Source organism: Fundulus heteroclitus, unplaced genomic scaffold, assembly GCF_011125445.2.
Source record: "Fundulus heteroclitus isolate FHET01 unplaced genomic scaffold, MU-UCD_Fhet_4.1 scaffold_63, whole genome shotgun sequence".
NCBI classification, from domain to species: domain Eukaryota; kingdom Metazoa; phylum Chordata; class Actinopteri; order Cyprinodontiformes; family Fundulidae; genus Fundulus; species Fundulus heteroclitus.
In genome coordinates this window covers 1,162,425-1,188,565 of record NW_023397066.1, presented here as the reverse complement: position 1 = coordinate 1,188,565, position 26,141 = coordinate 1,162,425, and the positions used below count along the sequence as shown (strand labels likewise).

At 40.3% G+C, this 26,141-nt stretch overlaps 2 protein-coding genes across 7 annotated transcripts in view; both read right to left on the bottom strand.

The window, feature by feature from the left end:
- Positions 1-26,141, bottom strand: part of LOC118561425 (gastrula zinc finger protein XlCGF8.2DB-like) — a 116,172-nt gene that overhangs the window by 27,698 nt on the left and 62,333 nt on the right. The window contains exons 1-2 of one of the 4 annotated variants that reach the window (XR_004930043.1): positions 23,800-24,040; positions 10,146-10,428 (exon numbers count right to left, since the gene is read on the bottom strand). The exons of 1 other annotated variant lie outside the window; for it this stretch is intronic. Coding sequence is in view for 1 of the 3 variants with exons in the window: in XM_036133501.1 (XP_035989394.1) it covers positions 10,223-10,428 (206 nt within the window). In the remaining 2 variants the exon portion in view is untranslated. Of the gene's footprint in view, positions 1-10,145; positions 10,429-14,805; positions 14,975-23,799; positions 24,041-26,141 lie in introns of those variants that run through there. 2 more of the 4 variants (XR_004930042.1, XM_036133501.1) reach the window with 2 other exon arrangements.
- Positions 4,082-9,709, bottom strand: LOC118561423 (zinc finger MYM-type protein 1-like). 3 transcript variants are annotated; one of them, XM_036133488.1, is made up of 5 exons: positions 9,427-9,709; positions 8,260-8,339; positions 7,589-7,678; positions 5,664-7,380; positions 4,082-4,315 (listed from the first exon to the last, which is right to left on the bottom strand). In XM_036133488.1, the coding sequence occupies exon 4, from the start codon at positions 7,346-7,348 to the stop codon at positions 5,672-5,674; it is 1,677 nt and encodes a 558-aa protein (XP_035989381.1). In that variant the 5' UTR covers positions 7,349-7,380; positions 7,589-7,678; positions 8,260-8,339; positions 9,427-9,709; the 3' UTR covers positions 4,082-4,315; positions 5,664-5,671. The 3 variants fall into 3 exon arrangements, with proteins under 3 accessions (XP_035989381.1, XP_035989382.1, XP_035989380.1); XM_036133489.1 differs by lacking the exon at positions 9,427-9,709 and having other exon boundaries at positions 5,664-6,117; positions 6,511-7,380; positions 8,260-8,949; XM_036133487.1 differs by lacking the exon at positions 9,427-9,709 and having other exon boundaries at positions 8,260-8,949.

Sequence of the window (26,141 nt, the reverse complement as noted above, 5' to 3'; positions counted from 1 at the left end):
ATCACATCCTGATCACCTAACTGTAGTTCTCAGTTGGTTGACAAGAGGTTATTTCAGATTTTGTTTTGTGCACCTGTCTTCAAATGTAATAGATACTGGGGCTTAGTTGGGGTAGTCGGACGGCTTGCAGTGGATGTTGTTTTAATTTCCCTTATCTGCAAATCCAAAACTTGACAGGTATGGAAGAGGTTTTATTGCTGCAGTGTGGATGAGGGAAAGTGAGGCTTAAATGTTCAACAGAATTGTAACCATTAACTGGCCTGGGACTAATTAATAAATCAGACTGAAAGATGGTTGCTACTCCTGCTCCAATTCTCGAGACTTAGACATAGAAGGAGAAGCTGAAGGACGGAAAGGGGAAGAAACCAGTGTGAGGTTAAAGCTAGGCTAGGCTGAAACTAGGCTAACGACCTCTAACCACGCTGAGAAAACACGAAAAGTTCCCACACCTGAAGTGCAGCAACAGAGAATGTCTTAAATGTGCCTATGTGTTAGAAAAAAAAGAGATGTCCCAGAAAAGAGATTAAGGAGAAACTCTACAGTCTGGAAAACCAAACCACAATCCACACCGCAGCAACAGAAAAAAGGAAGTAATGCAATATGCCTTACCGTACCAACACTGACATACAATGTCATGGAATTTTTTCAAGCATTCAAAAGTTATACACAAGTTATACACTGATTCTGTAGTTTCACAAAAGCAGGTTTGAACTGCTAAAATAAATGTTTTGCATTTCATTGCAGTCTGACAGCTTTGAGAAAGAACTTGCTGCTGATCACAGTATGTATTGTAACTCAAGAATGGTTTTCTACTAGGATGTGGCCCATTGATCATTTTATTAATGGATAGAACATATTAAAACATTTGAATTTTGTAATACATTTCAAATACACTGTACCTAAGTAAAGTACAAACAAACCATTAACGCTTATCCACACCAGCTGGTGAGACAGGATTTTATATGTTCTGCAATCTCCGCTGTCTACTGGTCTCTCTGTATAAACTGTTGACTTTTTTGATGACAAATATTACAAACAATTGATAAAAAGTTGCCTAGCCAATCACCAGTGCCACTAGTGTGCCTAAAAAAGGCATTTATCCTCAGGAACTTAAACAGGCAACAAATTAATAACATGCTAGCTGAGAATAAATGTCAATCAAGCTTACTAGAGTGGACGGGACTTAAAATAAAACAAAACAAAAACAAAATATAAAACCTACATGGCTCCTCAAGATATAAGACTCTTGGAAATAACCAAAAACCTTTTTACAGGATGGAAGGACACTTACCAAAAGAAAAAGTCCAAGAGACAAGGTTTTTGAGTAAATAAAATGTGACCAAAAAAGGACAAACATCAAGATTTAAAAGAACAGATACAAAAATCTAAAGGTTATAGGGTAGTTTACGCGTGACGTCCACGCTACTTCCGGGTCCGGCGTGTAGGCAAAAACAGGACTGTTCTCGCATTCTATCATTACAAAACGGGTGAATTAGAGCGTGCTTTTAGTTAGTTTATTTTCGAAATGTAAACAGTGCCTACGACTTGTTGTGCTCCCGGTTGCACACAGAAGCATTCCAAATCGTTGGATGTACGTTTCTTTTGTTTATCGAAGAAAGACAAAAGAAATGGATATTTTCAATGAGGAAGGACCCAAGCAGACAATCCCAATCGACTGTGGGAGCCATCATACCCCGACAGAATGTGCAGTCTGCACTTCATCTCCGGTAAATACAACTTAATTTTGCTCTAGTCATTGTTCTACTGAAATAGCGGCGGAGGGGAGGTGGCGATCGCTAGACGGGGCCAGGAGAAGCGGAGTCGATGCAGCAGCAGCCTGCTACAGCAGACAGCGGCTGCATTACGCCCCTGTTCACACGCGCTAGTACGTCTGTGTTTACGCTGCAACGTCGCCGACACCTCCACCCATTTTAACAAGACAAAAACACCAAAATAATCCTTTGTGAACAATTTTTTAACCTACCGGGCGGGTCTTCCTCTCTGCTGAGGCGCGGTCAGTGTACGACGCCGCTTTCTGCTGTTACACAAACATGTCTGAACATCCATCCATTCATTTTCTGACCCGCTTAATCCCTCATGGGGTCGCTGGTGCCTATGTCCCGATATCAACCATCAACTTATGAAAACAATAGCAGTGAACTGGTCTATAAAAGAATAGCAAGGATTCAAAAGCTTCTTCTTCAGCCGCTTCTAAAGAGCAGAGATGAAAAAGCTAAAAAACTTGGGCCCTGCTCCACAGATTGTTTTTTTTTATTCCTACCAGTAACATACAATTACGAAACCAGTTTGCAACATAAACTCTCAGAACATAAAACATAGCAACAGCGAACTGAAAAAAGGACCAGTTAATTATAAAGCATTTGCACATGTAGGCAATTCTTAGGTGAAAGAGCTGAATGTAAAACATTGCTTGAATTAAAAAAACAGACTAGATCTACAAGACAGACTTTACATTTATAGAAAAGACGAGACTCCAGCAGAGGGTCTCTGGTGGAGAACTACTAGGAAGAATTCTAATATTTGTACTTGGAAATCTTTGTAAATGTAAATAAACTGTTTTAATTTCATGTTAAGATTCAAACAGCTATGTTGAGCAAAGCTTTTTCCACATATTCCTCATGAAAAATGCCTTTCACCTGTGCGGGTTCTAATGTGACTATTTAAATGACTCAGTTTAATGAAACTTTTCCCGCAAGAAAAAACCCTCTCACATGTGTGAGTTTTCATGTGAACATTTAAACTACTCAATCGAATGAACCCTTTTCGGCATGTCTGACAAGTAAAAGGCCTCTCATCTGTGTGGGTTTTGTGATGATTTTTCAGTTTTTTCATGTTCTTCCAAGACTTCCCACAAACATCACATTTTAAAGACTTTTTCTTAGTGTCAGTACGAGACTGACTCTCTGACCCAGTGGAGCTGCTTCCTTCCTGGTCTTTGCTCTGAACTACAGGAAAGATATGAAAGGAAAGCTGCTCAGTTCTTGGTTCTCTTTCACGTTCCTGAAGAGTAAAGGTCTCCATTAGAGCAACAGACTGCTTCTGGACAATCTGCTCTCTCTCCTGACTGCTGCAGACATCCTTCTGATCCCTTCTAGTTGCTAAACGTTTAGGGTCCTGCTGTTCATGTCTGAGCCTTGAAGAATCATGTTTTTCCTTTTCTTCCTCAATCAGGGGAAGTTCTGGGTTCTCTTGCTCTTCAATTAGCGGTTCTGGTTCCATTTGTTCCTCTTTAACCCATGAAGACTTGTTCTTGTTTAATCAATGGAGGTTCTCAGGGGCGGATCCAGGATTTTTCAAAGGGGGGTGCGCATCTAAGGGTCACGGGGTCAAGGGGTCACAGGTCAAGACAATGTGAGGCTAAAAGACCAAAGAATACCATCTTCACTCTTTCACACTACCCTAATTATTCATCCAAGGGTTTTTAATTGACAATTTTAATGGATGAACATAAGAAGAATTAGCATGATTACATTACTGTAATTAAAAAAGATCTCTCGGTTTTTAAAGCATGCACAAGGTTAAAAAGTAGTTTGAAGAAAAAAATGATCCTTATCAACAATTAATCAAACAAGGAGTTTCTTTATTTCCAGAAATGATATTTACACAGAACATGAAATAAAAAAAACATGGACTTGGGTTCAAGTATGGTTCAAGTAAGACAAAGGAGTTTTGAATATATTTTTCCAAGATAAACTGTTGAAAAACAAAAAAAACAAAGTTAAACCACACAAAGAATATTGTTCTCTACTACAAACTTTATGATGATGATAATGGGTTTATGAATGTCAACCTTCTAGGATGCTTCTGGGCAAATATGTCTATGATTCTGTTGATGTCTAAATGAATGTCCTTGTGCACATACAAAAGTAGCAAAGCTACAAACCTTTCCTGTCCCATTGTTGACCTCAGCAAAGTTTTCACTGCTTTAAGACCTGAGTTAGCACGTTCCACAGAAGCACTGGTAACAGGTATGACTGACAGAAGGTGAAGAATCATAGAAATGTTTGGGTAGCACTTCATATTTGTTATCTTTAGAATTTGAGGGAGAGAGCTGGGTTTTTCCACTGATGATGACCACTTTGTGTGCCACAACTTCACTTCCTGCCTGAATGTTGATCCTGACGGTAGATCATCTTTATATGATGTAAAGATGTCTTTTTCACTCTCAGTGTTCATCAAATGCAGGTTGCTTGGCAACAGTTTTAAGCCTAGTATGGCAGCTGCGGACATAACACTGAAGCACGAGTCAAGTTCTGAAATGAGACTGTCCAGAAATGGAACAAAGACTGTACATCTCCAGCAGTGTTGTAGTACTCGAGTCCGAGACTCGAACTCGAGTCCGAGTCATTAGCTAAATTTAGAGACTCGTGACTTGACTTGGACTTGAGCACTGATGACTCGAACTTGGACTCGGACTCCTACATTCAGATCATTCTGACTCGGAAATTGAGAAAAAGACTCGACTTTTTTTATATCATTGGGCTATAATTTTAATATGTCATTAGAATATTATTTGGTGTATGATTTTAATATCTAAATGTCGTACCGCGCACGTGACGTCACCATCTTATGAGCAACGCCCCTTGCCGCTAAGGTTGGGCAAACAGTGTGAGAGCGCACGTAGCAACCAGCCATTACACATGCAACAGATACAAGGATATGACCGACTTTACAGCTGTTAAACTTTCACAAAAGGATGTCCAGGCGCCCATTTTACTGGTAGAACTGTGGAACAACATACCAACGTTCAGCTCAAACGATGGATTGAGTGTCGAGGGCTTATAAAGACTGGAAAACGGGCCGAGTTGATAGAAAGGTAAGTCGTTGTTTTTCTCCTGCTCGGCATTCATGGCGTCATTTGCAGTTTTTTTCTGTTTGTAGTCACCGTCCAGGAATCGGTATACATTTTCCGGCCCGCCGAACAATTTAGTCCGGTCCGGTGGCGAAATGCATTATCATTATCCAACGGCTGGATCTCCTCGCTACATCAACCGATCTGCACCAGATTTGTTGTGAGTCATGGGGGAACGCTGCCGAACACGTTTGTGGGAATCGCCCGGTGGACGGGCGAGGAAAATGCGTAACAGCATCTGCGGTGGCGGCCGGCCAGCGGTGCGCGAACCCCGCCGCCCGCCCCGAGCCGCGGCGGTGTGCGAACCCCGCCCGCCGGCCGGCACCGCGGCGTTGCGCGAACCCCGCCCGCCGGCCGGAGCCGCGGCGGTGGCCAATAGGCCGGAGTGCGCTTGGCTGCGAGGGCCGATCGACGCCGCTTGCGGCTTTAACATCCTTCATATGCGGCCTATCAGCGTACCTCGAGTCGCTGTTGCGCGTTCCATAACAACAATGTTTAAAAACCATGGTTAGGAGACGTCTTAGACTTGGAAAAAGCGGTAGTTTTACCGAGTAAAACCAAGGGTAACTACAGCGAAAGAGTTATTAGTGCAATGGAATGTTACTGCTTCATGTCATACATCACACGTCAATAGTGACTCGACTCGGACTCGACTCGGATGAGTAGTGGACTCGACTCGGACTCGACTCGAATTTTTTTTTTAATGACTTGGACTTGACTCGGACTTGGACACTGGTGACTCGAACCTGGACTCGGACTCGAGGCATAGTGACTTGACTACAACACTGATCTCCAGTACTACATAGGGTTATTTGAAGGATTGCTGTTTCTCATTGTCTGTCGTCCACAACGTCTAGGTATTGGGAGGTCACCATCAAAACCAGCCAGTTTCCCCATTTCTAACATTGATTCGTAAACCTCTTTGAATTCAGCTTCAGCCTCACATCTTATGTCCCTTAGAGTGTCTTTTACAAGTTTGACCTCTTCATATGCAGTGAGGATATCCCGTGATGACCCTTGTAATAGAATACTTAATGACTTGGTGAATCCAAAGAAGTACCTGTTGCACTGTAAAGCGGCAATAAAGTTGGCCGAAGTTACTGCTTTGAAGAGGCCAGTTGCTTCAACTACTGCTTTGGCATCCCACACAGAATCTGCATTCTCTGATATAACATTAAGACAATGGAGAAGAGCTTCATAAAGGCTGTGAATATCTTCAAGGCTAGTGTGACGCTCAACCCAACGAGTCTCACACATGAGCTTTAACTTCTTCTTAGCTAACAGTTCTTGTCCTGCTGCAAGCCTTTCCTGGTTAATCTCAGACACCGAAGATTCAAACTGTTGCTGCCTTTTTGGTGAATACTTGAAAAAAATACCAACTGAAGCAACAGTTGAAAGCATACATTTGATATCCAGAACAGATGATGACTTGGATAATGCTAGGTTTAATTGGTGACTCGCACAGTGGAAGTACTTAGCTCTTGGGGATTCTTTGCAAAAGTTTGCAGCACAACCATTTACTCTTCCTGCCATATTGCCAGCACCATCATAGCCTTGAGCACGACACAGTTTTGGATCTAGGTCAACTTTCTTTAAAGAGGTCAACAGATTTTTACATATTGCTTCCCCTGTTATGGAATCACATCCAACAAAATCTATTAACCTTTCAACAGGAATGCCATCTTTCACGTAGCGAATACACACACCTAGTTGTTCACAGTTTGAAACATCAGTGACCTCATCAGCTATTACAGCAGAGTGTGGCCCCCATTCCTTATTCAGCACATCATGCACAATTGTGCTTTGAATATACTCTTTTATACAGTCAAGCAAATCGTTTTGAGATGTTTTAGAAATGTATTTTGCATTTTGACCGAATGAGTCCAAGTAATTTTTAAGAGGGTCATCGCCTGCTTCTTGTCTGAACTTGAGAAGTGCAAGAAAGTTGCCTTTGTTTAGACTTTCTGATGTAGGATCGTCTCGGTGGCCTCTTAGGGCGAAGCCCTGACGCCCACACAGCTCTATACATTTTACAACTGATGAGAGGAAGAGTCTATTTTCTGTAACACGTTTATCCATCTCAGAATTCAACATGTGGTTAATCCTTGTTTGTTGACCATTCATTACATCCACAAATGCATGAAACTTTGCATCAGAACTCTGATGGTATTGCAGTTGCATGTGTGTTGTAATTTGTTCAGTGAACTTTCTCCAGTTAGTAAATGGCAGGTCTATCAAAATACTAGCTCTCCTACTCTGACTCTCAACAGGAAACAAAATGCATGGCAAACAGTACACGCCATCTTCCTGGGCAGAGTATGATAAAAAGTCATACTTGTCCAGCCAGTCCCTCTGGCATGTTCTTTTGGTCACCCCACTGGCTCTTCGGTTGTCTTTAAAGTCTCTGGCAGGGAAATTGAAAGATTTGGGTGGTTTTCTGGTCTGAAGAAGTTGGAATTTTCCAGAGTCATCCATTTCACTAATCCGGTCCTTGGCCTTTGATATATCTGTAAGAAGATTGATAATTACATTACAATTTTGTATGGGTGCTGGTGGAGTTGTAAATCTGCCTACATGAAGCCATTGTATAGTCTTGCTTTATTATGAAATTATTATTATGAAATGTAAGATTAAGATTAAGCAAAAAAGTCAATCGTGTAAAACAAAAACAAAATTAGTTGTTTTGACATTGAAAAAAATACAACTATTACTAACCTATGTCGTAAGTTGTTTGGGGCAAATCCGCTTGGTTGAGCGCCGGCTCTTCAGTTGTCTTTTCACCGAAACACGGTCCTTGTTGTTCATCTGGAAAAGAAAATAATTTTTGTGATCAGGTGAACCTTGTAATCTCAGGAGGAGCCACAAAACAATTTAATGTTGTGTTTTTATCGTAAATTATTAAATTCACTAAACACATATCACCATATCACCATTTACTTAAAAGTAAATTGTATTTTTATTGTAAAATATTAAATGCACTGTAAACAAATAACACCAGATCGGTAGTTATATCACAATGTTAACAAGACTCCCTCAGACTCCAAGCATGTGCTTAGAGCATTCATTGATTTGGATCCTTACCAATTGATAAAAGTTAGTAATGTTTTCATAAAGGATACCATTCTTATTTGTAACAGGTTTAGACCCAAAAATACACACTACAAAATAACTATTGTATGCATGTCAATGGCAACTAATGTTGCCTATTTTTGTTAATTGTACACTCTTTTTATTTCTTATCAAACACTGCAATTTTCATAACTTTCCCGTTACTGGTTAAAGTATTCCTACAATTGCATTACTTTGCAACTTTAAACAACTTGTTTATCAACAATCAACAATGTTGATAATGTTTTCTCAGTATCAACATTTTCTAGCAATCGTACCTTTTTTCTGTGTGTCTCCAATATCTGAACGTTCATACAGGTCAACGCTGTGGTCATTTTCTGTAGTTGTGCCAGGTCCACTGAAGAATAGAAAACAAGATATAAACATTTCAATCTGTGTTATTTAGATTATAGACATAAGCCTACACTTTGGATTTATTACTACACGACAAAACTTCTGAACTTGTTTGTTTGTGCTCTAAACTGCCGCACTACAGACAATGGCGGAAATATTCCTCCGCCTCATAACTTCACGGTGAAAACCGTAATGTTTTTTTTCACTTTTTCCCTATGTAGTGGAACATCCAACGGCCACGCACGTGGTCATTGTTGCTTAAACAATAGCTCTAACAAATTTCAATGGTGAAGTCCTCCCGAAATCCAAAATAATTGTTGATTGGAGCTGTGCAAAACGGTTCCTTGAATTAGGAACCGCTGTACAAAGTACAACAGCACGACATTAGGAAACTTGTTAAAGGAAAAGCCCGGTCAAAATCAGAATTCTAACTGCTGAAAGTACTTTAAATATAAACTATTACATACTGGTCAATAAATGAACTCGGTGTTTCTTTTTCTTTGAAGTCGTGTGTTGGTGCGGCGCTTTAAACTGCCGCACTACAGACAATGGCGGAAATATTCCTCCGCCTGATAACGTAACGGCAAAAACTAATGTTTTGTTTTGTTTTGTTTTTTTCACTTTTACCCGATGTATTGGTACATCCAACTGCCATGCACGTGGTCGCTGTTGCTTCAACAATAGCTCTCGCGAATTTCAATGGCAAAGTCCTCCCGAAATCCAAAATAATTGCTGTGCACAACGGTTGTAGCTTGTAGCGTGCAGCAACACACAGAGACGTCACAGGATGTGACGTCGCCCAGTAGCGCGCAACATGGCTGCTCTTTACACAGTGATCGAGAAGACAATTTATGCTTTTATTTCCTTATCGATTAACGCTAAGTTCATGAAATCACCACGAACATTTTAGTTTAAGATATAGCTAATGATCCTTGTTGACCGGACTTCTTTTTTAATTTGCCTGTCGTCGGCCGCCGGGTTTCGGTCGGCTTTTTTTTCTGGCTACATATGTTCACTGTTTACGAATCAAAAAAATCATTTAAAATTGCTGTTATTTAGAAAATAAAGTAATAAAGTTGGTTTCTACTTACCCTTCTGTTGGATTGGACCAGAATCTTAAAGGAGATGGTTGTCTGGTTTTCTTGTTTGGCCTTAAATCTTCCAGGTCTCCTCGTGCTCGCTTCGACGCTATCGTGGTATCACTGAATCGCGTTGCGTTGCAACGCCGCGTTATTACAGCGCCCAGGTCTCGCGTTGCAATTCAAATTCATGCCGATATCCGGTGTCTCAACCGTCGCGTCGGCGTCATAGCGCGTTCCAGATGACAGGTAATGGCTACTAATCTTAATTCTATGAAGGATGTTTAAGATTTCGGACTGTTAGGATATCAACAAGGTCAAGTGGAACGAGCTGTTTATCCCAGAACTGCATGGCACACTTAGATGGCACTGACCCAAAAGATTGGCACATATCTATCAGATACCACCCTGGAGGTGACACAGCTTCCCTGCTGATGTCACAGTTTGGATGTGTACCGCCCTTGTATGGGTGTGTCCCGAGATCCCTTTATAATGTTTGTGTGATGAGCACTCGAGGCCGCCTGCCGATCAGGGGCCCATCAGCGCTGGTGTGACTGTAACTATTTCTCTGTCTTTACGTAGATAAAATATAACTAAAAGCATACTTGTCTGTTTTATGCGTCCTACATTCAGGGTGATAAGTAAGTGGGGGTCGCCTGACTGGGTAAAACGAACTGGGTCCACCGAGGGTGCTTCACCGTAGACACGGCACGGTGAAACAGTAACAGGACTCTTAAAAAAAGTACTTTTGGTCTCCCAAAAGGGGGTGTGCGTGCCCCCCGCGCCCCCGCCTGAATCCGCGCCAGGTTCATTGTTCCTCCTTTTCCACTTTAATCAGAGGAGGTTCTGGTTCCCCTTGTTCTTCAGTCAGAGGAGGATCTGGTTCCATCTGTTCCTCTTCAGACCACTGAGGTTCTGCTTCCTCCTGGTCATGACTGGACCTTCTCCTCTGGTTGCAGAGCTGTTGAATGGTAGAAGCTTCCTCCTCCATGGAGACATGTGGCTTTTGGAGGTCTGTGGGGACAAAGAAAGAGATCATTAATATAATTTAACTGATGACTGTCTCAAGCATCAGCCTGGTTGTTCCTGGAGATCCTGGACTGCTTTTAACATAAACTGCTTTTAACATAAACTCTGGTGCCACAGCTGTTGGCCCCACAAACACCTGGATTTAAGGTGGCCGGGGAGAGGAACGTCTGGGCCAGCTCCTCCAGGGGAATCCCAAGGTTCGTAACCATAGATGAGGGTAGGTTCAAGACCATGGTCTCGGATTTGGAGGCACTGATTTTCATCCCGGCCGCTTCGCACTCGGTTGCGAACCACTCTAGTGAGAGCTGTAGATCACGCCCTGATGAAGCCAATAGGACCACGTCATCCGCGAATAGCAGAGACGCAATCCTAAGGCCACCAAAACGGATCCCCTCAACACCTTGGCTGCGCCTAGAAATTCTGTCCATAAAAGTTATGAACAGAATTGGTGACAAAGGGCAACCTTGGCGGAGTCCAACTCTCACCGGAAACAAGTTCGACTTACTGCTGGCAATGCGGACCAGACTCTGACACCGGTCGTACAGAGACCTGACAGCCCTTATTAAAGGGTCCGGTACTCCATACTCCTGGAGTACCCCCCACAGGATCCCTCGGGGGACACGGTCGAATGCCTTCTCCAGATCCACAAAGCACATGTAGACTGGTTGGGCAAACTCCCATGCCCCCTCCAGAATCCTGCTGAGGTTATAGAGCTGGTCCAGTGTTCCACGGCCAGGACGAAAACCACACTGCTCTTCCTGAATCCGAGATTCGACTATCCGACGGACCCTCCTTTCCAGAACCCCCGAATAGACCTTACCGGGAGGCTTAAGAGTGTGATTCCTCTATAGTTGGAACACACCCTCCGGTCCCCCTTTTTAAATAGGGGGACCACCACCCCAGTCTGCCAATCCAGGGAACTGCCCCCAATGTCCACGCAATGCTGCAGAGCCACGTTAACCAACACAGCCCCACAACACCCAGAGCCTTAAGGTACTAAGGGCGAATCTCATCCACCCCCAGAGCCTTGCCACCGAGGAGCTTTTTAACAACCTCGGCAACCTCAGCACCAGAGATGGGAGAACCCGACCCAGAGTCCTCAGGCTCTGCTTCCGCAATGGAAGACGTGTTGGTCGGATTAAGGAGGTCTTCGAAGTATTCCGCCCACCGACGCACGACGTCCCGAGTCGAGGTCAGCAGCACTCCACCCCCACTGTAAACAGTGTTGGTACCGCACTGCTTCCCCCTCCTGAGATGCCGGATAGTGGACCAGAATCGCTTCGAAGCCGTACGGAAGTCTTTCTCCATGGCCTCACTGAACTCTTCCCACGCCCGAGTTTTTGCCTCGGCGACCAGCCGAGCCGCCCGCCGCTTCGACTGCCGGTACACATCAGCTGCTTCCGGAGTCCCACAAGCCAATAAAGCCCGTTAGGACTCCTTCTTCAGCTTGACGGCTTCCCTCACCACTGGTGTCCACCAGCGTGTTCGAGGGTTGCCGCCGCGACATACACTGACAATCTTGGGGCCACAGCTCAGACTAGCCGCCTCAACAATAAAGGCGCGGAACATGGTCCACTCGGACTCAATGTCCCCCGCCTCCCTCGGGACGTGTTCTAAGTTCTCCCGGAGGTGGGAGTTAAAGCTCCGTCTAGTGGGGGACTCTGCCAGACGTTCCCAGCAAACCCTCACAGTACGTTTGGGCCTGCCAGGTCTGACCGGCTTCCTCCCCCACCATCGGAGCTAACTCACCACCAGGTAGTGGTCGGTGGAGAGCTCCGCCCCTTTCTTCACTCGAGTGTCCAAGACATGCGGCCGCAGGTCAGATGAAACGATAACAAAATCGATCATTGATCTACAGCCTAGGGTATCCTGGTGCCAAGAGCACATGTGGACACCATTATGCTTGAACATGGTGTTTGTGATGGACAATCCATGACGAGCACAGAAGTCCAACAACAGAAGATTTTAGATCAGGTGGGCCGTTCCTTCCAACAACGCCTCTCCAGGTCTCACTGTCATTGTCCACGTGAGCGTTGAAGTCACCCAGCAAAACGAGGGAGTCCCCAGGAGGGGCACTCTCAAGTACCCCTTCCAAGGACTCCAAAAAGGGTGGATAATCTGAACTGCTGTTTGGTGCATAAGCACAAACAACAGTCAGAACCCGTCCCCCCACATGAATGCGGAGGGAGGCCACCCTCTCGTTCACCGGGGTGAACCCCAACGTGCAGGCACCGAGATGGGGGGCAACAAGTATGCCCACCCCAGCTCGGCGCCTCTCACCATGGGCAAGTCCAGAGTGGAAGAATGTCCAGCCCCTCTCAAGGAGACTGGTTCCAGAGCCAGAGCGGTACGTCGAGGTGAGTCCGACTATCTCTAGTCGGAACCTCTCAACCTCGCGCACAAGGTCTGGCTCCTTCCCCACCAGAGAGGTGACATTCCACGTCCCAAGAGCCAGCTTCTGCAGCAGAGGATCGGAACGGCAAGGTCCTCGCCCCCATTGCCCTCTACTGTTCATTTTATTTCTGTTATTAAATTCTTGAACTTGAAAAGAAGTTGTCACACCTTTATTCTATGTGTGTGCAGGTTTTGCTGTTAAAAGATCGCTAGTGCTAAAATTCATCCCTTTCAACCATTGTCTTGATATCAGCTTAAGAGCTGATCATCACCAGACAATACTTAACAGACAGAGGGTTATTTATGAAACATTAAATAACTTTAAACAGTGTATAATTGCACAACAGATGGATGGATGGAGCAGCAAAGAAGATTGGCGTATGTTAAGATGGTATATAGCTTCCCAGAGGAATAATCGCATTAATAAAATCAACTGTACTAAAGGTTGATTTTAGTGAGTAAATCATTCTTTAAAATGTTATTTCCTCAAATGTTTTCTTCAACTCTTCGCATTGTGAATTGGTTGAAACCCATGCCAAATGTTGTTCTAAATTAGTTAAGCTAATTTAACCTCATTCCACATTCTTTAAGATGAACTTTGGTTCTTTAACTCAGATCTGCAGTGAACCAGGATTCACTGAATCCTGATGAAGGTTTTGAAGCTTGTTCAACAAATAAACGGCTCTATGGTCATTTTTTAGATCTCCTACAAAAATACAATTTGATTGTCACTATTCAGACTGGTGACCTGTCCAGGGTGTACCCCACCTCTCGCCCAGTGAACGCTGGAGATAGGCACCAGCAACCCCCGCGACCCCATGGAAAATGGATGGATGGATATCACTAATCACCAAAAGTGTCTGTTGAAATGAAAAAATCCACGTTCCTGAGTCCATCCCTGAAAACAGATGCTGCTTTATTCTTGGAAAACAAATGTTTGTCGCTAGATAGACCGCATGAATGTAAAACTCAACATGTAATAAAATTAAAATTTAATAAAGTTACGCTCAAAAATATTATAAACAAATCTAGATTTTCAAGAGATTTTCATTCAAACAAGAAGTAGGAAGACAGAGAGGCAGGTAGCCTTCAAAATATAACCATGTATAAATTTACACGATAGAGAGTTTTACTGCCAGAAGTTTGTGTATTTTATTTTTTTTGCATTATGTAGATTTGTGTCATTAATAGATACCCTTATTTTGAAAACCCAAAAAGGAGCTTGCCGGGACTAATACTTCTATTTGCAAACCTGTGATACATGCACAGCTGTGATTGACGCGCTAATTATGTGAGCAAGATGGGTTATTAGTAGAGAAGCTGTGCAGCAGGAAGGAAGGAAGTTGAAGATGTCAGTTTGTTCTTCATTTCTACTTCTATACCTGGGTCAGCCTGCTATGTAGGTTTTTTGTATGTTAATATAACATTATATTTGTTTACTGTTTCTATAAGTTTATCTTGTATTTCAGTTCGATGGTGGCGTAAGTGGCGTTGCTCCAGGTGACATTGCACCAGGTAGCGTCATGTGATGTTATAAGACGGTGACGTAATGTGATACTGTGCAACGGAAAATAAAGACATCATGCCATCAGTAACATCAACTTTAACATCTAAAAGGCTGAAAGAAGAGGTAGAAATGACAGACGGAAACATGAAAAGAGAGACAGAAAGATGGACAAATAAGATAAAAGGTTAAGAGAGACAAGATGGCTGCTCGTATAAAGCTGTATTCTGTGTTTTTAATAGAAAGCTAAGTGGAAGAAAGTCAGATTAATTTATGTAAATAAAGCTGGTTGTGAAAATTGGTTTAAAGGTTTTTCATCTGTAAAGCTAGAAAGCAACAGCTGAGGAGAACTGGGAGGATGTTAGTTTCAGGTGTGAACGGAGCCTCAGAGACTGAAGCATGTGTGTAAAACTAGGAGATCAGATTAGAAACTGGTTCATCAGACACTTTTTGTAGCTTCATACCGATTGCGGTCAGGTTTATCTGGGGTCTCCAGACTTCGGTAAAGTTTGAAAGATATTCACAGATTCGGTTTTTCCGGATCAATAACTCATCGGCGGATGATTTATTCTACAAAACAGACACCTCTCTGTAACCACAGCAAGGCAGACAGTCAGCTACAACCGCAGTTTCCTTAAAACCAGTCTCCCACCGCGCAGGGTGAATTACATTGGACCCAATGCAGAGCTTGCGGCCGCAGACGCTTAGGGACCGTGTGCAAGTTGCTACACCAGAAAAATAATCAGAGAGAAATATTAAAAAGCATCACCAAGGAGAGGTGGATTATCATCAAATGAATTTCATGGGTATCTTATCTTATGTATATCATACCACATTTATGGGATTTGAATATAATACATTTCTTGAGGAATTTCCCAAAGCCTAAATGGCAAATGGCACCTATTTTATTATTAGAATAAGTATAAAATCAGCAATGACTACACTATCGATCATTGTAGTGCCACCAAACTTGTAGAATACATAGATAACCTCATCTAATTTATACTACAACTCTTACTTTGGGAAAATGTGATAAACTTTATTTTTTGATATTTTTTCTTTGTTATTACAAGTATATAATCACCAATAGGTACAGTATAGATCATTGTAGTGCTACCAAACTCATCATACACATAGATAACCTAATCTAGTTTATACTACAACTCTTACTTTGGGAAAATCTGCTAAACTTTATTTTTTGAGATTTTTTCTTTGTTATTACAAGTATATAATCACCAATAGGTACAGTATAGATCATTGTAGTGCTACCAAACTTGTAGAATACATAGTTCACTTCATCTAGTTCAAACTACAACTCTTACTTTAGGAAGATGGTACCACCATCATCCAAAATCCAAATTTTTTACACAGCAAGACGTGGCTTGTGAGTTTTGACTCACTTCTGAGGGATTTTTTTTACTTTAACAACACAATAAAATAAAAACTTTCTTCATTGTTTTTATTAGCAGTACTCAGTTTTAACTGCAGGGGTCTCTAAGCCAAAATTTGTCCTGGAAACCATTTTTACCAATAATTTTTTTTTTCTTTACAGGGAAATCATTAATTAAAAGTAAACATGGAGTCTAAAACATGACATTTTCATGTGTTGTCATTGATTTTTACTTTATTTCAAAGATGTCTGAGCTTTGGTTAGTTCTTTGACCTATTTGGTTAAATGTGGTGGTATTGAGTTTTTTACCTCATGACTTCCTCATGGCCACTGCCCTGCAACCACACCTCCAGACACAATCAGACCAATCAGATGCTTGGTGTAAAGTACCAGCCAATCAGGATCAACCATCAATTAAGGTCAGTAAGGGAAGAGCTCAGTGTGAAAAAGAGTTTGAGGAAATTTTCACTGCCTTTGCTTCATATTACATTTAAATATAAACATATTTACAAAGGTAAGTCAAACCGTTTTTCTTTTCCTTGTCATTTTGATAGTGTTAATGAATGGGCAATGTTTAAATGCCAAATTAAATTCTATTTTGATTGTGAGCTAAAGCTTGTGACTTGGTTCAATGCTATACTAATTTAAGCTCTCTTTAGCTACATAGGTAATCGTTTATCATATTAGACATTATAGACTTAGACTTCAACAACAAGCTTTTTTTATTTATTTCACGTGTATTAGGTAAAACTTTGCCAATAAATTTAGTAAAGTAGTTTTAAGTACTTTATATTCTATCAAATAATAAAACATTATAGTAGAGCCTCAGTTTTGCATTTTCCTTTCCTTAGGTTACAAGCTTTTAAGAAAATGGGGAGAGTGAAAAAAAGGAAAGACTGCTATTAGGAAAGATTTATGGGCACAGGCTGGTGGAATAGCAGCCCTGGTCAAAACAATGAAAAGTAAAGACAATTATAACCCGAAACACAGATTATTCCTCAGAAATCTGGTCAGAAATTTCTTCTGCCCTATTTGGTAAAGATGATCTAAAAAAATCGTCATTGGCTCTGGGTTGTATGGACCAAAAATCGCAAAGGAGTCAGGGAGTTGATAAGCTCAAAAGTACAGGTAGACAAAGATGAATTAATAAATACAACTGTGGTTGGATATTTTCAAGACACTAAAGATCAACAAGAGAGGACAGACAGCAATGAGGACCTGCAAAACAATGAAGGAGACAAACTACAGAACACAGACCAAAGACATTTGAAAGCAGATGATGACGTCATGGATGAGGACCTGCAAAATGATGAAAAGGAAGAAAAAGTAGAGAAAATGTCGGGAAAAACTGAACCTCTGGCTCAAAAACACATTGGCCAGTGGAGAAAGCTCCCAGCGGTATCAAAGAAGTTCAATATTACAATTAAACAAGACAAATGGAAAAGAATTCTTCCACTGAAAGGTTCAACGAAACTGAGAAGACCTTGGACCAATGTTTCATACAACAGCTTCCGGAAAAAAAATCCCTGTTGTACTCTTGCTTTCAAGAGTGAGCACATTAAACCATCACACAGCCGAAAAATCAAAAGCCCATATTTAAATATAAGTGCCAGTTGTACTTTTCCTTCCTGTAGTGCAAAATATTTCTTTCGCATGAAAAGAAAGCCAATAGGGAATGCTGTAATCAAAATCTCTGTGCAACAAAAGGGAGAAATAAAACACAAGAAAAGTCAGAGGCAATTTAGGCCAGCAACATATACCAGAAGAGGGAGGATCGCCAGGGCACTACACAAGGGAGTAAGCCATCTTTTCTATAGCAAACTAAGAAAAACCCCTGTTGCTGAACTTATTTCCGGGAATATAACACGAAGTCTGAATAAAAACGTTCTTAAAGTGATTAAGTCTGAATTCAGCAACCATAAAAAACTTCATGATGATGTGTTCATGGAGATGTATCTCACACAAAAAATCATCAAGGAATGTGACACTCAATTTCACAGAATTCCTGGATACATTCAGCACCTGCAGATTGATCCATTTGGTGTACATATGTACACAGAAACTGGAATCAACATTCTTGTACAACATCTGAGAACAAAAATACCATTGACCCTGTACTTAGATGCTACTGGTAATGATGCATCCAAAGTTCCAAGGCAGACCAAGAGACTTCTTTACTACTCCCTCACTCTTCCTGGAGGTGGTCAGGGTGCACCTCCCCTTCCAGTCTGTGAGATGCTCACCAATGAGCACTTGATCCCACCCATCACATTCTGGCTGATGCAGTTTTTACGGTACCTGTCTCAGTACACAAAGTTCATCAGGTGGAAACTGACTACAGCTGGGCACTGATACAAAGTGTTCTTCTGGCCTTCAACAAGGAAAGTACTTTCACTTACCTGGACAGGGCTTTTGCAATTTGCTCCGGACAAAAGCCATTGAAAAACACAAAGTTCACTGTGTTGCATATGTGCTCTGCACATGTGTTGAAAGCAGCTGCTCAATCCATTGCAAGAAAAACAGAAGATAAAGGTTTAAAAGCTTTTGCAACCTTTGCATTTGCCAGGTTGCAAAACACAACTTCACTGACAGATGCCCTCAACCTTTTTCGGTCACTATGCAGTGTTTTCTGCGGTAAAATCAACAGCAAAACCGTCCTTTTGAACCTGAAAGTTTTGCAAGAAATAATAAAGAAAGGCAAAACACCTGATATGGACGAGACAGAAAGGTTGGAGGGCCGCCAACTATCACAGGAGGAAGATGATGAAGAAAAAAGACAGAACTGCACAGTTATTGGTCGATCTCCCTTCACATTGAAATTCAAGGAGGTTCTGGAGGAGGTACTAAGTGACCTTGAAAAAGAGGATGTCCAAACTGAACAAACTGCAAATCCATATTACTGCCCTGGGATTGTTGACATTCTATTTGGAAAAAAAACACTTTGACCAAACAAAAACCAGGGACACAAACTGCTATGTTGAGAGATGGTTTGGTATCATCAAGCAGTTGATACTGAAAAAACAAAGACGACTGACACCAGCGACATTTGTCCAAAAAAATGTATGGGGCTCTACAAGGAAGGTACAACATCCTTTTTCATAACCTCTCTGAAAAGTTACTCCTCAAACAAGGGAACTCCAAAGACATCACACAATCCTAGGAAGGTTGGGCAAAGAGAGATGGGGACAAGCCCCGCACTGGAAGCTCCAAATACTTCTCAACTCCTTCCTCCGTTCCTGTTCCAAAAAGTGGAAAATCAATCAACAACACTGGCAACAGACAAAAGAACAACAACTGGCAACAGACAAAAGAACAAGAAGAAGAAGAACAGCAGCAGCAGCAACACAGAAACAAGTGATGGGACAAAGCAAACAGAGGAGGTAATTGGTGGAGCTTTATAGCTGATGATAACATTTCTATTCACTGCAATTTTAATGCCTGACATTTTAATTGGTAGTAAGTGAAGCAATGTATTGCTCTGAACGAGTGTGTAAAACGTTACCTTCAAATGACTTGATGAGTAAAGTGTAAAGTTATAATAGTCTTGTCTTTCAAATAGGTGGAATATCTTTGGACCATTAAGTCAACTGAAGCTGTTGTGGCTGTTGTAAAAAATGATGTACAGAAGCAAAAGATAACCCTCAAACACAGGGAATTCCAGAGTTTGAGGCCTCATGTACTTCTCATGGGAGAGGTAAGCTTCTTTATGTTTTGAAAAAGTGCTTTAACGTTGTGCAGCAATGGTTTCAAACTAGATTTCCTTGTAAAAAAAGTGGAGTTTTTCTTTGAACAAAAATAATTGTTGCTTAAAGGTATTTTTCAAACATATTAACACATACTGCATACGATTTTATGCTCAAAATGATGAGGCCTGTGTCTTACTTAACTTCCCAAACTTTCTTTAAAAGGTCATTGAAAGCTATATAACAGTCGTCCTCAATGCAAATGATATTGCCAGACGATTGTACCAATTAAATCACTACACCATGTGTTCAAAAGACCTTTAAATCGTTCAAAGTTTGATGTTGGGTACAACAGTTTGTAATCTGTAAGTTCTGCTCAGCGTTATTTTGGTGCAAAATTTAAATGCAATTAAATTGTTTAAGTTAATTGAAGATTTTCAGTTGGTAGTCCCCACGGATTAATTTATTTTAACTACTATTATTATTTTATTTATTTTTATTCATTTTATTTTATTTTATACTTTGTTCCAGCCTTGTATTTAACTGTATTTTTCAAAAGCAGGAGTTGTGATATTTCTACTTGTATTGAAATATTTGTTATTGACTTGTTAATTGAGATTGTTATTGTTTTTCTATATATTCAATAAAAAAAAAAAGTTTGGTAGCTGAGACATTGTGCTAACTGGCAAGACGTGTGTTATCCAAAGAAGTGTGCGTCATTGATGAGTAAGTTGTGATATTTGAATTTTTACTGCAGCCAAATGAGTGATTTTAAGTTCATTTGTTTATTATTAGGTCACCCGTGGATAAGTCTGAGTTAGCTGCTATGTGTGTGTATTGGGGAGCATTGTGCCGAACCTACACATCTATTTGAGAGCCCAGAGGCATGGTTGTTAGCTAACTTTTGTAGTTTGCTGATTAATAGTGAATTAATGTTGAGCTTGTTTAGAGTTTAACTATTTTCTCCTTATCTTATCTAAGGTGTAATGTGTAATGGTAGGATTCTTAGACTTATTTTCCTTTTCTCCTTGTTTAGGAAACCACACACATACTTACTCACACACAAACCCTCAAGCCTACCTCACACACATCCACTTGGGAATACCACTGCACCTTAGGTTAATTAGTGTTCAATTGGACCGGAATCTGTAACACAGTTTGGAATACAGACCAGTCGAAAGGACCCCATCTCATGTCTTCATTCACTACCCGCCGCACCTCCTCCTAAAATCTAGTCCTGACTGAAATCCTGGCCTGAGTAGTGTTCTGGCCGACACTCCAGGTTGAGAGCAGTGATAAACCCGAACAGTGCCTTACAATCCTTTATATCCGAGCAAACTCACCTACACCATGGGTGCAATATTATATGGCACAAGAGAGCAGGTGGCCAGGCAAGGGTTAAAAAGAGTGAGTACAACTCTTCAAATCTAGAATAATGGGCAGTATGTTGTGTTGTGATTGTGTGATTTAAATCTTGCTATAAAGACATACTTTTTTTGACTGTTTTTGTTGTGATTACTATTAATATTTCATGTAATTAATACATGTGGAAAAAGTATGTGCACCCTTTAGTTTTACTTCCCCTAAGAAAGGAAAATACTTTTCTTTTGATAATTTTTCTGATAAAAAAACATGTTTTAGACTTGTCAAATAAACCAAAATAAGTCAATTAAACATTTCTTAAATGATACTTTTTACAGGTTACATTTGATGACTATGATGGAGTCATTGGATTTGTTAATGTGAACAATGTGCACTGGAAGTTTGTGGTGGGTTTATTACTTGTGTATTTATTCAAAGTCTTGGAATGTGCTATGTAGGTTTCCCAAAATACTATGGTATAGTTGCTGTGTATATCGTTTAAAGTTAAAGTAAATAACTACATAATGTAGTAATTTAAAACTCAACTGTACATCTGTGATACAGTTGAGTTTTAAATGACCAAATTATTCTTTGGGATTATGCAATATTTTACATGTTATATGTCTCTGTGCTCTTCATTTGTATTTTAAATAATGCTTTTCAAGTTCCAGAGTATTTGTAGTATCGGAGTATTTGGAGAGATTTCAAATTCCTCAATATCAACTAAAATGTTTCACAGGTTTTCTTCTTTAACTTTACTATCACTGTAAAACTCTGTTGCTTAGATAAATTAAAATGTTGTGTTTACATTGATGTATTAATTAATACTGTGTGTTTACATACTGTGACATTGTTGCCTTTTTTACTACTGTTTACATATGATTTTGGTCCAATTATATGGATCTTGTTTAAACATTATATCCATGCCCTTTCAAACCACATTTTTGTCGTTGATCCTCTGCAAGACTCAAATGAGGCTCAGGAGGACTCCACAGAAGCTGGCTACAGATTTGAGTATTGTTTCTCTGTTTTTTTTTTTGTTTTTTTTAAATTGTGAACAACTACACTATTTTTTAAAGTATAAAAATACAAACCTTGGAAATTAAAAATAAATTATGCATGATTCACTTAGACAGTACTTCAAGATGCGCCGGAATAGACTTGGCAAAGAAGACTGGGTCAACATCAAGTGGCAGCCAGGCACAATAGCCCACACATTCCAGAGAGACAGCAACAGCTGTGGAGTTTTTGTCATGGAGGTGATTAGGCACTCCACTTTTGACATCTTACAATAAAATCAATAGTTTTACTTTGTAGGATCAAACATAATGCATGTGCTTGTTTGTTTTCATATAGATGGCTAAGATGACTGATAAGGAATTTCCAAAAAATTCCAAATAACGTCCACATTGAACCATCTAAAAGCTGTATTAAAAAAACTCAGAGAAGAGATGGCAGGAGAAATTCCAGGATCAGGTAATCAAATATTACTTTTCAGGAACATTCGGCAAATGAAACATCTCTTTCGTAACTAATAATAATCCTAAATGATTTTCTTCTGTTTATTTCTAAGATTCAAGGGATGATTTCTGCTCCTTCTGTGGAAATAGGCACCTGCTCCATTCTGGCCTTGCTCCCCTTTGGGTGAGACTAAAATCTTTAATAGGCTAATGTTGTCAATTTTAACTTTATAAATAATAATGGTTTAACAGCAATGCCTAAAAATATTGTATTCTCTACAAATTTATTTCTATCAAAAGGTTTAGAATGACATGTTTATCCCTATGCCGTAGATACAATGTGAAACCTGTGGACGATGGTTCTACACTGAATGCATTGAAATGACACCAGCTGAGATGCCAAACAAAGACACACCTGGGGACTGTGTGTTATGCGCCATCTAGAGGGTCTCAGGGTTACCATCATTATCATGCAGGAAACAACACAAAATGTGTTATTCAGCTTAATTGGATTTTTTGTGCAGCTGTATGGGAAACTTTAATATTGGTATTATTCATTTTTATTTTATTTTGTGTAAGTTCGCATTAACAAGCTGTTTTTCATATTACATTGGTTGATCTCATGTTCTGACACATTGCAAACAGTAGAATAAAAATTAGACAGCTTCTTTCCCTCTCCTTCCTCAGAACCCGTTTGGTTTGTATCTTATGGTTGAGTTTAGTTAGGTTTGTTTTAATATTTGCTTATTTCTAGTTGATTATGGGTTTTGTATTAATCTATTTTGGTTTCTCATTTCAGTTATTCATTTTTCCAAGTTTTATTTCTTTAATATAATTTAATAAATTCCAATTTCATTGAATCATAAAATCCTTGTGTGGTCTCCATTAATGTTACCCCACCAAACGGGCCTGGTGGACGTAACAAAGAGTTGTAGTATAAATTAGATGAGGTTATCTATGTATACTACAAGTTTGATGGCACTACAATGATCTATACTGTACCTATTGGCTATTATATGCTTGTAATAACAATGAAAAAATATTTTAGCGAGTTTAGCGTGTTTTCCCAAAGTAAGAGTAATCTATGTGTATGATGAGTTTGGTGGCACTACATTGATCTATGGTGTAGTCATTGCTCATTTTATACTAATAATAAAATAGAGGTGCCATTTGCCATTTAGGCTTTGGGGAATTCCTCAAAAAAATTATTATTTTCAAATACAATAAATGTGATATGATATACATGAGATCAGATACATATGAAATTAATTTGATAATAATCCACCATTCCTTGGTAATGCTTTTTAATATTTCTCTCTGATTATTTTTCTGGTGTAGCAACTTGCACACGGTCCCTAAGCATCTGCGGAGCAGCGAGCTCTGCATAGAGTCCAATGTAATCCTCCCTGCGCGATGGGAGACTCGTTTTGAGGAAACTACGGTTGTAGCTCACTGTCTGCCTTGCTGTGGTTACAGAGAGGTGTCTGTTTTGTAGAATAAATCATCCGCAGATGAGTTATTGATCCGGAAAAGCCGAATCTGTGAATATCTTTCTAACTTTACCGAAGTGGTCTCCAGCAGCTTTCCAGCCGTCTGGCGTCTTCCTCGTAGCGGACGATGGTTTTCTCAACCTCTGAGAAGATTTCTTCAGCAGCAGCAGTTAGTCGCTCTCTGATAAACTCTCTCAGATGCTGAACTGAAGACATTGTTGCTGAAACTACGCAGAGATTCAGCTGAGAAACGAAAACACAACCGTCTTCTTGCTGAGTCCACGCACGCTGCTGCTGGAGCCTTTTAGTTTCACTTCCGGTGGACGTCACTGAGACAAAGCAGCTGATTGGTCCATTTAGTGCCCCCTGCTGGACTGGAGTGGAGCAGCAACAACAGACTCGGAACCAGAGCAGAACTTTTCTAAACTGTCATTAATGGAGCAGAAATAACCAGGAATACTTTTAACAGTAAACGTTTGTTTTTCAGCTGTTTCAGTGTTTGTCTCAGAGTCTTCCTGCTCACAGATATAAAATGTAGACGTTTCATTGAGGGGGTTGAGCCGCTGCTACGTCAGATAGTCTGCCATGTTGGATGGGGAAGGTCTTTTGATTAGTAAGAACATTACAACCAAAGTAGATACTACAAAGTATATGTTGTATGTTTGTAATGTTTAGATTTACATAAAATAAAAAAACAATAAGAGGAACATAATACTCAGTGGGGCAAATGCTTTTAATGTTAAGTTATATATATACACATATATATATATATATATATATATATATATATATATATATATATATATATATATATATATATAAATATAAATAGGCTATGTTTTCAGAAAGCAGATCAACTTAAATGCACTTTAACTATTAACTCATTCGCCCAGTGTAAAGAAGCAATCTCTGTTATGTTTGGTTAATAAGAGTGTTAGAGCCATCACACCCTGTTGATTGTGAAACACCTTTGGTGGTCCAGCTCTTTTCCCCTCAAGCGACCCCCACTTGTACTTTATAGTTTTTTGGGATATACGACCCAATAAACAGAAATCTATAATTTAACTTGTTTAATCTAGGAAGGTCAGAGAAATGTTTACAGGCACATCAGAACTGAGGGGCTCTTGATCAGACACAACGCAGCAAATAACAGTGTAGCTGATCCTCCCATAAGCGTTAGAAAGAAGTCTAGGTACACGCCATGCAAGGGCTGATCACTTCCTCACATGTCATCAGAGAAATAATGTCACCACTGGGCTGCTGTCTAACAGATTGTGCCATAGCCTTGTGTCTCAGACTATCTAAGTGAGCATGCAGCTCCCAAGATAACTGACTGTTCCACTCATGCATCCCATTTCTACCAATAATTATATTAATACCATAGTCACTACAGTTGCCATTCATAAAACTATTAAACTTCAGTGGTTATGTTCACCAGCTGAACCCAGAAAAAACAATGAAGATCCTGCCAAAAGGATTGTACTGTTACACGTGGAAACCATGATCCAAATCCTGAGAAACCTTCTCAGAAAACATACAAATAGGAAGGCAAGTTTATTTAGAAAACACTTTTCAGTAATAACACGATTGAAAGTGCTGTACATGAACAAAAGGAAATAAAGCATAACAGAGACAGAGGACATTACAGAGGCACTGCATCAGAACAACAGCAGCAGGTCAGATAGAGTATAAGCAGAGCTGTCAACTCTCCCGTTTTACCCTATTAGATGGGGAAGATCTTTTAATCACTAAGAACAGTGTAGCTGATCCTCCCATAAGCGTTAGAAAGAAGTCTAGGTGCAGATTGTGCCGTAGTCTTGTGTTCCAGACTAAGTGAACATGCAGCTCCCAGGATAACTGACCGTTCCACTCAACCAGACTGGCCCCACCCACCTTCCAAAAAGGTCTTAAAGGATGTAAAGTCTGTAATATATCTGCAAATGAGTTGTTAGTGAATGCCAGACAGCCACATGGGGAAACATGAGAAATTAAATGTCAATGAAAACAAAATATAAATGTATAACTCAAACATAAGCAATGCGTATATGCATTGAAAATATATCAAATAAATACATGTGCATTAATTCCCTTTTGGGTTTTTATTTAGGCTGTTTTATAAGTTGGTAGAAAGCTAGGTAGGCCTATCACATCCTGATCACCTGTAGTTATGAATTGGTTGACAAGTGGTTAGGTTAGATTTTTTTTTGCGCACTTGTATTAAAATGTAATGGAGGGGGTAGTTGGACGTCTCGCAGTGGAACGCGTTTTATTGCTGCGGTTTAGATGAAGGAACTGGGGGTTAAATGTTCAAAATAATTGTAGTTATTAACTGGCCTGGGACTAATTCTTAAATCAGAATGAAAGATGGTTGCTACTCCTCCTCCCATAGTCTGGGAATGTGGAAATTTAAATGAC

What these genes read in the sequence shown, in the direction of transcription:
- LOC118561423 (XM_036133487.1), bottom strand. Translation starts at nt 8,368, where the DNA reads ATGTTTATATCTTGTTTTCTATTCTTCAGTGGACCTGGCACAACTACA. An exon ending in TGGAGACACACAGAAAAAAG is followed by an intron (nt 7,679 to 8,259) that starts GTACGATTGCTA and finishes TTTCTTTTCCAG; the next exon opens with ATGAACAACAAGGACCGTGT. An exon ending in CCAAACAACTTACGACATAG is followed by an intron (nt 7,381 to 7,588) that starts GTTAGTAATAGT and finishes ATCTTCTTACAG; the next exon opens with ATATATCAAAGGCCAAGGAC.